At 29.1% G+C, this 14,772-nt stretch overlaps 1 protein-coding gene across 1 annotated transcript in view; it reads left to right on the top strand.

Annotated features, from left to right (window-relative positions):
- LOC113363942 (COUP transcription factor 2-like) overlaps positions 1 to 12,221 on the top strand; it is a 134,016-nt gene extending 121,795 nt beyond the window's left edge. Inside the window, 2 exon segments of the mRNA XM_026606421.1 lie at positions 11,654 to 11,865; positions 11,867 to 12,221. Of these exon segments, the coding sequence (XP_026462206.1) occupies positions 11,654 to 11,865; positions 11,867 to 11,929 (275 nt within the window). The 3' untranslated portion in view covers positions 11,930 to 12,221.
- The last annotated feature ends 2,551 nt before the right edge of the window (positions 12,222 to 14,772 follow it).

Here is a 14,772-nt window from a genome sequence, read left to right as displayed (position 1 = left end):
AAATTATAAAAAATATTTACAAAAGTGATGGTCTAAACTAGATTAATTTTAATTTGTAGCATTTTTGTAAACAATTCCAAAAACGTTGTTTGTGAAAAATGTAGTCGAATGCGGGCTTGCAGTAATATATTTTAATATATGTAAAAATTAAGACATGATGAAATCACTCCTGGGTAAAAGATTTGTAACATTAAGAAGCAAATTTTGCTGATTAAAACAAATTTAATTTAAAAATTTATCAAATTTAATCTGAATTAATAAAAATACTTATATCAAAGAGCAAACATCCCAAGAATGTAAACATCACAAGAATGCAATTGAAATTATAATAAAAAAATTGCAAAAAACGATGGTCTATACTAGATCAATTCATCTTGAAGTCACATTTTTAAAATCGACTGAAGTTTGTGGGATAAATAGCAGTCTAACGAAGACCTAGAATAGTGTATTTTATCATATAGAATGTTCAGATTCATTTCACTTGTAAACAAGAATGTCCAAGAGCCCTTATTTAATTATAGCAAAAAACTGTAGTCGATGACATGCTGAAGGCAGTATGTTTTATTTTTTTTAAATTACACTAATAACACTTGAGACCATAAATTTCTCTCATTTTCTAGCATTTGCATTTTTGTTCTTTTGAATGTGTCTATTATCGTGAGGACAAAATAATCACTAACGGCGGCGAAGCAATCGAACGAGCTCGTATGTCAATTGGGCGCACGCGCCATGCGGGGCTACGCGTAGCCGTGCTGTAAAGCTCGAAACGCGGTCTACGCGTAGGCGGGGAGCAGTTCAAGGGTCGACCGAAGGACCGATGCCATTGGCGCTGCGGTTCACCTTTGACCCTGCCCAGCAGAGTTTTCGGTCATTCTAGACAAAGTTACTATAGAGAAAGACGAAAGCTATCGACCTAAAGTTTCTATTGAGTTGAATTTCATATATAAATCATGGGTTATATGCAAATATGTAACTATAAAAGTATTAAGTTTATAGATCCACAAAGAATGGACATTGTTTATCCATAAATAATAAATAAATACTATGATTATACATAGATAGATAAAAAATTATGCGTTTTTAATAAAATCATGCACAAATATTATTGTATATGTGTGTGTGCGTGTATGTATGATTGTTCATACCTTAATTTTTATTACATTTTTTTTATTTACTACTATATTTACAACTGTCCAGTTAAGGAACATTGTATATCATAATGACATTCGTTTTAATGATAATAATATAAACTTAAATATTTTCTTATAAATAATAACTAATAAATATTATAATATAAATAATAACTAAGTTATTTCAATCTTTATCAGGAAAATTGATTACTCAAATCATGTGGCGATTTTGTTTTTAGTCCACGACGATAGTTTTCTGTTTGTAAGGAGCTTGCTATGAATTTGAATGACTTTTGAGCTTTTTTTTCATATTTATGCGCTGATTTTGTTATTACATTTTTTATGGTAGGTTTATTCGTATCGAGATGGATCAGACAATCAGTTAGGGGTATATTTTGGTGTAATATATAATATACATGGTCTGTTCAAAAAGTACCCGGAATTACTAATAATTGAATTTCGCGGGTCTGGAGTGTCTGATTGTCAAAATTTTTTTTTTATTGTGTTGGTATACATGCCCCTAAAGTATGATGAAATTTTCAGCTATATTCACTGTTTACTTTGTCTGTAGTAGTCGCTAAGGTTCGACGTGTTTTTCTGAGCTCGGCGATTTTTACAATGGAAGAATTGAAAAAGTCAAAGAATTTGTATTAAATTTTGCGTAAAAAATGAAATAAAGTGTTGCAAAGTGCAAAAATTCACCAGATATGGCTCCGTGTGACTTTTTCCTATTCCCAAAGTTGAAGAGACCCATGAAAGGACGGCGGTTTTCCTCGATTGAAGAAAATCGCCGAGAGTGCTCAAGGACATATCAAAAAGTGAATATCAAGGGTGCTTCGAAAATTGGAAAAAACGCTGGCATAAGTGTATTATATCTGGGGGGGACTACTTTGAAGGGGACCACATTAATGTAGACGAATAAATAAATATTTTTTTGAAAAAAACGAAAATTACGAAAACTTTTTGAACAGACCTCGTATATTAATATAATTAATACATTGATAGCTCGATTTTACGTAATAGAAAATAATATATTACAAGCGTTTTAGAGAACGAACTCTACACCCACACGGTTCTTCTAAGGTATTTCGAAGAGACAAAGTTTATGCTTGCTTTGGGTTCCTGTATTTATTATTTACGTACCCTAATATATAAATGTAATAAATATTGCTTAGAATTTAGATTTTTTAAAAATAAAATAAAAACGGTTAACAGTAAAAAAGCTCATGTGAAAGACCAAAACAGGTCATAGTGTAAAAATTATATTGCAAAGATATAAATGTTTAAATGAGATATGCAAATTCAATATTGGAAAGCGATTTATCCTCGCCAGATTACTTTATTCCAAAAATATTAATGTACATAAAGTTATTTATTTCTACTAAAATGAGTGCGAAATTAGTATTGAATTGTAAATATTAAATTTTAGAATATAATAGTAATAGTAATCACGTAAAGGGCTAATTTGTAAACAGCTTAATAAATTCATTTAAATAGAAGCTTTTAAACGTAGGTAAACTTAAAGGCCTATTTTTTTACATTGAAGCAAAAGTCTTTCGATTTTTAAAAAACTATTTCCAAAAAACATGTTTTTAGTGAAACAGTATGTTCAGTAAATATTAATGTCTCAGAATATTAAAAGTCTAAAAATTTTGTGTAAATTTGTGCTATAGATAATGTATGTAAAGCATTTTATTTAATCTTAAATGTTACATAGTGCGACAGAAAAGGAAGGATGAATAAAACTTTCATGAACAAGCATTATAAAATTATGGCAAAATAGAAAAATATGTAAAATTCAGATATCCGTATAACTCTGGGTCATATTTAAAAAAAAGTCAAAAGTCAAATGTACTTGAAACATTCGTAATTATAGTCTGTAAAGGTCGCTTCCATATGAATATTAAAATTTTGGAATTCATTTAAAATTATTTTATATTGAGGAAATAATAATAATGAAATCATTAATAAACTCTATGCCTTTCACTCCAACAGCCAATCTAACGAAGCGAATGAACAAAAGTGTTTATCTGCGTATTTCATGAGCGCTTAATAAACCGAGTACGAATAAACATGATTAATGCTAATCAAGCGCCCGTTCCACCCGCCCATCATGGGGGCCCAATGCTGGGACACGATTGAATCTCTTTTATTAATTGAAGCAATGAAACGAGCCAGCGACACATTCCAAAACGAATTAAAACCATTCTATTTCAATGAGTCTTTACATAGACAGATGTCTAATTGATACCGTTCTTAAACTCTTTGGATCGTACAGATTCGAACTTCAAAAATGGAAACATAATAATATGAAAATTAGATGGTAAACACACATGTGATGATATTCTTCATTATCTATTATATCTTTTATAGCATATTATTGAGGGTATTTTATCTAAATAATCTTTTTTCATTTAATAGCAATACTTCTAGAAACGTTACTTTACCTCAGTGAAGGGATATGTACACCATTTAAAAAATATATGATATTTGATGCTATTGATTTTAAAATGCATATGAGTCTGTGAAATAATTATTGACAGGAGTAATAATTTTATTATATTCAGACCAAAAACTTGTATATAATTACTAGGTATATGTTATTTAAAATGGCGACTCTGTTGTTCAAATCTCACCCAAGCAAACAAGAACTTTGACGTCATTTGAAATAACAAGAATCGTAAATATCAATTGTGCGACGTTGAATGAAACAAAGAAGCTAATAAAATATATTCGCAGCAAATGTGCTCATCAACCAATAAGTTGTCGCAAATATGATCATAAAAACATACAAAAAATATATAGGTTTAATTATTATTTACGCACGAACGCCAGTGGTCATTTGAATTGAAAAAGAAACCAAAATTGAAGTTTTAAAATTTTGTGTTAAATATTCATTCAAACGCAAGGATGTATTGCTCAGACATTACATACTTTCCGGCTTTTCCATCATTTTAATCTATGTATTACGTATCCACTACCACAAAATGTGATTATTTTAAAAAAAACAATAGAAACCACTGTTAAGAGTTCAAAAGAATCATTGAATTCCCAGTTATATGTTCATTCATTGAAATCTTAAACGACTTCTAGAATTACAAGCGTCATATTGATGATTAGAGACGAGTTATTGGTGTCTTGTACTAATTGGAAGATGCCTTGGCATCTACTACAGACGACTGATCTAAAAATGAAACTGTTAAAGGCAATAAAATTAATATGCTGATGCATGTGAATTGATATTTCTTCATGCCAATGACTAATAGCATAATTGCATAAGTGGAGATTGATTAATACCTCTGGAATTGTTAGAAACTGCTGGTAGATTAGATAGATGGATCACAGATTTTTTTTATAATCATTATTTTTGGTTAATACCTTATTTTTTATGTAGCAATTCATATCACATTCTTATATTTATGATATTTTAAATTTGCCTCAATATTTAGTTGTTATTTTTGATAACAATTAATTTGACATAAATTTTTCGATTAGTTTTATCCTTGAACACGTGTTGCAAGTTTTTTTAAGTTCTTCGCTCTAAATATCTCATTTCAGTCTGAGTTTAGTGTAATTATGTAATTAACTCAACGCACTAGGGACGTTACATATAATACTGTGAGCTCGATTTATTTATTTACCTAAATCACCCAATAAATATGACAAAATGTTGTATGACAAAATGCTAGCAAATTAGAATGCATTATCAACGCTATAAATTCGTATTACACTTTATTTTATTCGTAAATGTTTGGTCAATAAAATGAGTCTTACTGGAATTACATTGGAGTCTAATTGGAATCACTTGATTTGACTAAAATGTTGATTATGATTGCCAACATGTTTTGATTTTTTTTAGATGTAGAGCAATTTGCATATTATAAATGTGATTCTTCTTGTTGGAATTCGTGATATATTTAAAAATAATTCAATTAAACTCATCAGTGAGTTCATTAGAAAATCGTGGATTCTAAAATATCTCAGGTAATGAATAATGAAAGAACTGTATAAGTCTGTTTCAATGTTTTTAGGACAAAATTATTAAGTAATTTGATAAATCGATATCGACTGAGAACAATTTTATTATGTTTATATCTTCCAGCTCTTCTACTATTTGGTACCATTTCTACGGCTGGTACTGCACATCAGATATCTTCGTGCGACAATTACATCTGGTTAGATACGGGCGTTGTCCTTTTAAATGGCTCTAAATGTAATTATTTATCGCATATATATCATAATTTGAGATCACGGTGCAATAACCTTTTTTATAGTAACTCCTATTAGATGCACGTGAATTTTATACAATAAACTTAAGTGAATTAATCGTTTTCATCCCATTTATTTCTAACTTATTCATTCTAATATTTATTATTTTTGGTGTTGTTGGTCAATACTTCTTTTTAAGATGGTTAGTCATACGTAATTTTATAAAATCCTTCTAACTAATATTGATAATTTAAATACCGTACATGTCGAATTGGCAAGTACAAATTCATTCCATTAGTTAAGTCATATGAGCTTTGTGTTATTGTCTTTAATTAGATGATTTTTTCTGTGCACAACATAATCAACGGTTAATTGCTGAGCTGTGCTCAAGATGAATATGACGTCAAGAGCAATTAGCTTGTAAAAAACTCAAGAAAAAGAATGTTATTCTTAATTAATGTTTTTTCTTAAAGCTTTATAGGTATCTTTTAGGCCTAATCTATAACTAATTAGAATTATTAACCATTTTATTTACTAATCCTAAAAAAACATTTTCGTATAAAAAACAAACCTTTAATACTTTAGTTTACATGCTTAGATAATATAGAACTTCAAAACTGTACTTTATTGCTTGTTGTTACTTATTTATATATTTTAATACGGACATAAAAGTATTCGACAATCATCAAATTATTTCAACTAATTATTGCTTCTAAACATTAAATAATAAATAATCTAAATATTATTTATCTGCATATATGTGTTCCCATTTGCAAAACTCTGTTTATCTCATGATATACATTTGAATGCATACGTTAAATTGTGAAAATTAGGAAGCATTATCAACCCTTTTCAAGATTTTTATCATTTTTATCGAAGAAAAGACGATGTTCGCATATAAAACGAAAAAAGGGTTGCAGTGGAGGCATTTAGATGTTGGAGATATGATTTTTCTGAATGAGAATCATCCAATATATATTGGACATAAGGTTTTCATTGTTGACATCATTTATGTCACATTTTTATGTCATTAATAAAAATTTATGAATAAATTTGGGGTAAAACCCGGAGAAACTTTATGGAATAGCAATTTAACTTCAAATTGTTTTGGCCAATTTTACTGACAAAATTACTTCAAACGACCCCTGCTAAGAACACTATCTAAAATATATGCAATTTAATAAGGGTTTTAGTATGTTTTCTTCATCAAAACCTGTTTTATTTTATTTACAGACCAATTTGTGAAAATATCATAGTAAGTATATCTGTATATCAACTATTTCATCAATATATCCCCTAGAGTTCTAATTTCAATCTTAGTCAAATTTTCATTAACTTGAAAATATTATAGAAAATTAAATTATTTTTTCAAATCTATTTCTTTTGCTCTCGAGATCTCTTACTTCAAATCTCGTTCGTCAAACCTATTAGACAAACTGCAAACATCTATAAATTACATTCTCATTGCACATATGAGCCTTCGTTCTGCTCACGTAATCAAGCTTACGTGACAATGTTTACTGAACACACAGAATGAAGCTTAGGAAGCAATCAGGCGCAACAATAAACCGATCACAGTCCATTATTCGACGACAATGAGAGCCCTGGGAATACGTCCCTGCTCCTCTCGATTCGTCGAAATGGGGATGAAAATAGTGAGAATTTTGAATATCGATATTGTGGTGTAATAATGGAGATTTTTGAGTCTTGGGGCACTTGCTACATTGTCATTGTAACAAATTGACCAGAAGTATTACCATATGGGCATTGTTGTGGAACACTGTAACTCTTAGATATATCAAAACAATTTTGGATAATAAAGATATGGTTTATATAAATGTTGGTGCAGTCTCTAGTTTGCACATGCAGTTGGTACACTATATACTTACAATAAATTACGATTCAGTATGGTTTAGGGTAGGTACTATTGATTAATTTATTCTAAATATAAAATCTAACTATTGTGCAGATTAATAATAGCATTATGAACCAGTTGTGTATTGGAAGCGATGGCTTTATGTTTGTAATATTACTTTTGATTTTTGCATTATTCTCAACTTATTGACTATATTGTTCTCACGGCCATACCAAGAACACATAATACTAAATATTATAATAATTTGCTCCATCAATTTTTCACCATAAAAAATTGACAAATCTACAAATTAATGTCATCTGTACATTTTTCTATTCTAGTTTTAATTTTAATTTATCCTTTTCATATAATAAAAATTTGTGTTCTAATGAAACATTGGTACATATATCGATCATATCGATTATATGGCTGAAAGTTGTACACCTCTATGAGTAGTCCAAAGGGGTATGTGAATACGGATATCGGGATTGTCGCATGCAAATCCCTGGATCGCATGTCGATTTCATCCTACTGATAAAGGAATGAGATTTAAGTGAAGGGATTGCTGGTTTGATTAAACATCACATGAGAGACGTAACATTTTTGCAAACTCTGATTAAACCAACACACACTGCTAAATACTCTGGTAACTTTTAGTTTTTCGCACACGTATTAGCTATGGCTTAAGCTTATATTAATATAATAAATCTTAGTCAAATATATTATTTTTTTATTATCTTTTACTCCTTGATGGGAGATCTCATCCGCAGACTTTTACGATTCTTGGCTTTGCTGGGAGCGCGAAGTGGCTTATTTATTTATCGACATTTAAAGTCATGTATTCAAAAGTCTCTGCTTATAACGCAAAACATGATTTATTGTTTTTTGAATAAACCACTTAGAATACACCGTTAGACTTGTCGTAAATTAACTATAAATTTTGAAATCTCATTGCAATAACGAGATGTCAGTTTGGTCGTCTATATAGCAGAAATTGATATTTGTGCATTGACTAGAATTGATACTAATTCAGTAGATTTATTTGTGCAATCATTATCGTGTGGTTTATGTCTTTACAAATGTCATATTCCAATTTTTGGTCGTTTTTGGCGCTGATTTTTACTTAAAATACGCCCTGAATAAATACATAGTATAAATATTCTAAATCCATTATTCTAAACTATAATCCGTTCACACGTAATCATTTGCATTAATGATATCAGTAACAAGTTTGTTAACTCTGGGAATATAACAATTTATTATTAATGAGTATTTGTTTGTAAATAAGTTGCAAGTAAATATTTTAAATAAATAAATAATGAGAGTTGGTATATGTAGTCACACTTTTATGATATACACATTTTAAATGTAAACTTTAAAACATATTTCCATCACCATACACTGAAGTTGTTAAGTGACGAAGACAAATCATCCTGGTCAGCTTATAAACCAAGTTTCATGTTGGGAACTCAACTTATACAAATGTTAGTTCTGTACAAGTTTTGCTTTTTCTGAAGCAAAGAAACAACTGTAAAGAGGACATTGTACAAACTACAAACCGAATAGGAAATCGATTCTCGCCTTCTATCTAACGGGTTCAATTTGTTTTACAACGAAACACTCGACAGCAGTACTACATTGCTAATTTATTGCGAAAGGTAATCAACATATAATAAAATCAAACTTAGTTATATCATTCTACTATTCCTTTTTATCTCAGCTATTGTTGAACGTAAAGTATCAACAACAACTTTATCAAAATAAACAAATCATAAATTTTATTGGTAAAGAAGAGGAATAATTGTAAAAGCAAGTAGCAATTATAACGTAAAACAGCAATCATAATTTTTACAACAGAGAAATTAATTTGAAAATTTTAAGAGAATGATTCGGTACATACATTCCACATGTTTCCACACGACCAACAAAAGGAGTTCAATTTAATCAAATTCAGTTATTTCTGTTGTCTATAAAATCTTATATATTTTTGTGCGCTAGTTATTTTTGAACAAAACATATCAGTAATATCTATGCATAAAATTCTGCAGTTCGTGTAAAAACAAGCAACAACTGTATCGGAAAAGGTCCTAAATATTTTTACAAATAAATATTAATAAATTAAATACTAGAAATGCACATGTTTTGTGTATTTTAAAATAAAACTCTGGATGACATTTGAAATGTCCAATTTAGTTATCTCTTTATTGCAAAGCTGTGTATATCAGCTGTTGTTCAACCATAAATATCAGCAATCAATAAATAAAATAATAAAATAAAAAAATTAAAGTTTCTTGTGTTTGTAAAAACAATTGTCTACTATATCGGTAAAAATCTAGAGGTCATTTATGGCAGCTATTAAGATTGGCAAAATATATTGCATTGTAAAGCACTTATATCACAGACCTTATACTACATGTATATATAAAGCCTATGACTTATATGCATACAAAACTAGTATTACAACATATTTTTCGGTATATTTCTTCATTGTATAGATATTGAACCACAATAGTAAATTTGCATCTTTGTCCTCCTCTATATATTTGGATTTCATTTCGTATTTTCTCTCTATTTCTTCTATCCAAGTTTAGCGATCTCTGATCTATCTATTCAAATCCCGCTCTCATAAATATATCTTCCGCAATCGGGTACCGTTTTCGTTCTAATCCTACCAAAGCGACCAGAGACAAGAAAATCCAAAGCCAGGAAGATAACTTCCACAAAAGGGATAAGCAGCGTTAGGCAATAGCATCCCAGACCCGTGTGCAAAATGTGCGAATGCAAATAAAAATCGTTACGATTAGATCGATGCCAAAGACAGAAGTGATAAAATCAAATTCATGTTGGAGATTTAGATAAGTTAGAAAAGGATTGGAGATAGGTACTGTATCAGAAATTACATGAAAGAATGAGATGTAATAGTGATATTTTTTCATTATTATAGATTTTATTATTATAAAGATTTTAAAGAATTGCGTTTGTCCATTCGAAAGTAACACTATTTTATGTACCGATTCTGCCGGTGAAAAGGCTCATGTTATGGCAAGGCCATATTGCCAGTGCTGAATTAACCCATAGGCCCGTGAGGCCCGGGCCTTGGGCGCCACAATTTGGGGGGCCGCCATTTTTTCAGATTTTCAAATATTTAACTATAGTTTATTTTTTGTAACTTTGTCAAGGCGAAAAACCATGGCAAATTAACATAATATATTAATTGTTATTTAGTGATCATTTAAAATTCATTTATTTGTTCGGATATAAAAATATTTTTCTCCTAAAATTTCGTATATTCTAAACTAAAATATCTAACAATTTGGTATGCTTATGTCCAATGATTATTTTTGATAATCAATTGGCATTTTTTTTAACTTATAATATAACTTAACGTATGAAGATAAGATTCGTTTTCTAAGGTTCACATATTTTATCGATTCAGCCGTTTTTAATAAAACGTCGACGAAATATAAATCATATTTTTAAAGGAATGCCAATATGCTTAGATGGACTTAAAACGTGAGATATGCAGAAAATTATTTTGGATTCTTTTGCGATTACTATAACTGACCCTACGAGAAATTGAAAATTATATCTAAATAGTTTAAAATAAACTATTTAAATAAAAAAGTAAAATTTTGTCTATTAAAAAGGGCGCCTGATTAGATAGGGCCTAGGACGGCAGTAAAATTAATCCGCCACTGCATGTTACGCTTCAACATGCATACATTATGTTATTGAATTGTACTAAATACTGTCAAAATTTCATGTATTTGCTGTTTTCTATCTTTTGGTTTCTAGGCTAGGTGTCTATCTGACAACCTGAGAAAAACTACTGACTGCAAAGCACCCACATGGCTTTTGCCAATATTTAGAACGATCTAGTACGGCAAGTTCTACATAACATAGCCTTGGTCTGTTGTACGGCAGAAGCGGTCCATTAATTTAAAATGAAATTTCAAAGGATAATAGCCTTTGAATTTAAGCCCTAATACAAAAGACTACATTTTTTACGAATTGAGCATCATGTAATATCATGTTGCCCAACATTTTTATTGAATTTAACAGTATGCGATTAATTTCTTTCTTCATAAAGATTTATTTTGTTGAATTTTTGTATAGAATAACTCTCATGGTCGATTTCAGTACGGTTATTTTGTATACCACGTGTTCAAATTCAGAATGTTTTACAACTCGTTTCCAGAAAGTGCTTAATGATGTTCGAAGGACATAACATACCTCTCTAGTACGTTTTTTCTTAGAGCCGTTTTAGTAACCTAATTGGCCTAATACAGTTATATATATTAAGAACTTGAAGAAGCTTACTATATCCTCTATAGTTTTAAAACATAGCAAATATATATAGGAAAAACACGTGTTTCTTGAAAACGAGAAAATTTTAAGTATAGAGAGAAATAAATCATAAAATCGATTTGTTATTTAATCATTCTTATCTTCCTTCCAGATGCTTGTGGTTTATCCGATGTGACACACATCGAAAGTCTTCAAGAGAAATCTCAATGCGCCCTAGAAGAATACTGCAGGACGCAGTATCCGAACCAGCCTACCCGGTTTGGAAAACTGCTCTTGAGGCTACCTTCCCTTCGGACAGTGTCCAGCCAAGTCATAGAACAATTATTCTTCGTCCGACTGGTCGGTAAAACACCAATAGAGACCTTTAATTAGAGACATGCTTCTATCTGGGAGCAGTTTCTCCTGGCCTTATATGTCGACCATGTGACACACGGTATGGAGACAACTCTCAGGCGCCTGATGTCCGGACAACGGCGTGTACATAACTGAATTGCCCTAAAATTTAGCAAGGCGGAGCGTGTAAGCTAGGTAGAATTATTTATGATGCAGATGGATGAAATGAAGTTCAGTGATTGATAGACTATTTGTATATATTTGTAATTTTAAAACTTTTGTACCAGTGAAAACTATTGTTATGAAACTATGTGCATCATTTTTATTGCAACAAAATTTGGTAGAAATTGTGTAGATAATGCAGCTTTACTTATAAAAAATAATTTAATACAAGACTGAAGATATTTTATAAAAATATTTAAATTATATCCAGGATATAACCTGCTCTATAAAAAATATTTATAAGTACTGCTCTTTAAACTACGAAAATTCACAACATAATCATGACGTAAAATGAACCACAAGTAGTCTGCATCAAAATTGTATATAAATTGGATACTATATACAATATAAGTTTTTCATAAGTATTACAAATAGTTGCATCCAAATATAGTTCATAAACTACGAAAATTCACAACATAATCATGACGTAAAATGAACCACAAGTAGTCTGCATCAAAATTGTATATAAATTGAATACTATATACAATATAAGTTTTTCATAAGTATTACAAATAGTTGCATCCAAATATAGTTCATGGCAAATAAAGGTGACAAATCTTATGATGATTATGATTCGACTACACTCCTATTGTATAATTAATGGTGTTGCTATCTGTGAGTTCATTGATACCAATGATAAGTTATCATTCTGATATTAAAAGCGTTTCATACTGTTAACATGCTAGTTTCATTAATAAAATAAAACTAATTATGTAAATGATAATATATTCACAAAATGGTAACAATTGTAGTAAAGGAATCAATTTTAAAAAGTGGGTGATAATAATTTGATTAATTTGCAATACCGACTACATTTGATACATATTTTGCAATTGCAACTGATAAACCATTCTACTTAATTGCAAAAAAAATCTAAAAATGTTTTACTAAGATATTTCAATGCGGACTTTGAAATATAAAGTACTGCGCACAAACAATAACATTAGTGCCAATCGGCGTTTGAATAACAACAAAATCGACATACATGTTATACGTCATATATTAATAATTTATGGACTTGCTCATATATTATATATTTCTCAATGAATCTATAAATTAACTAAACAAGTTGCTCTAATTTTGCATCTAGTAGAATGGACAATTGATTCATATCGCAGCAGTCGTGCAATTTACGTTGACACTCAAATTTGTAATGGGAATTAAAATGAGCTGTTCATGAAAGAGTCGAAAAAGTCAAAATCTAAATATTAACTTACAAGAATCTCATGTTCATTAATATAGAAATTTGATGAAACTTCTAATAGAGTCTATGTAGAGTTGTTAGTCTAATTCAAGTCCGAGCATGAGTTCTTCGGCAAAGTGGATTTTTATAAAACTAATGTTAATTTTTTTTAAATATCTTGTTGCCGTCAATCTGACCAATCCTCATATGTATATATAAATATAGAAGATATTTTATGTTGTATACTTTATGAAGAGCTCATCAGAATTCCTCTTGCCGTTACAAGTAAAACTTTTTAAAGGTGCAATATTAAAATTAAATATTATATATAAGTAAAGTATTCAAATTATTTCGCATGTCAATAGTATTGAACTACACTTCCGAAAAATGGAATAAAATACAATTTAGTTTAAAAATTCAAATTTGCATATTATTGTGTGAATAGTCTACCTATTGTAATATTATAAAGATTGATGTTAGTCTCAAAATTATTTATACTGTTTGAAATAAGCCATAAATATTAAATTAGATCAATCAAAAATGTTGAAATAATCGTTTCCAATATATCATGGTTACATTTCATAATATTATTTCATCAATAATTAATTGCCTACATTGTACAATTTATTTGTATTAAGTTATCGGAATATTCAAATCGTTATAACTTACGACCGTTTTTTTATTAATTATATATAAATAGGAACATTTGTTATCAATCTGTTGCAGACTGTTGAATTCAAAGTATGTAGTTATCACTGCGCAAGATGTTATTTTTCTTCTGTAAACATTATTGGCTGATATGGTAATTATAATTTAAAAAAAGTTTTTTTTCATTGAGATAAGAAAATATGACTTGTTATCTTCAAGATACTAACAGTTATTTAGGTTTGAATTAAATATAGCGTTTGTAAATTTACAGGAAAGAATGCAATACATAATTGAATTTTATCTAACTTGTCCAATTTGTATTAAAATTCTAAAATGAAAAATATTGTTATAATTATTTATTCATTATTTGAATATTTTATGTTGCACTCACGTTCAAATTGCATAAATTATTAATATATATAGTGAGAAAAATTCATTTCGTTTACTGATGAATTCTCAAGAATAATGCAATAACAATATTAGTTTATATTTTCACATTTGATCGAAAGTGCGACATAATATTTCTAATAACTTACTGCTATTTATATTCAGTCGAATGTATACAGAATATAATGTATTTATTTATTAAAATCTTATGATTTGTATTAAAATCCACCGTACTAGTAAAAAATAACTTGATCTTGCCATGTAGTAAAAATTATTTATGAATCTGAATATGTGTATCTTGTAAATATATTCATTAAGTTTGTGCGATGTGTGTATTCAAGAATATATGTGATAAATATATATTATATATAGTTATAAGATAATAAAATGTAATGAGAAATCTTAATATAAATATAAATATTATAAAAAACATGACGAAGATGTATATAAATATATAATACAAAAACATAAATATATTAAATAAAGTTTTATTCGTA

This window comes from Ctenocephalides felis, unplaced genomic scaffold (assembly GCF_003426905.1).
Source record: "Ctenocephalides felis isolate EL2017-DRISC unplaced genomic scaffold, ASM342690v1 CF-g0.4_SCAFFOLD_00845, whole genome shotgun sequence".
Classification (NCBI taxonomy): Eukaryota; Metazoa; Arthropoda; class Insecta; order Siphonaptera; family Pulicidae; genus Ctenocephalides; species Ctenocephalides felis.
This window is presented reverse-complemented; position numbering and strand designations above follow the sequence as displayed.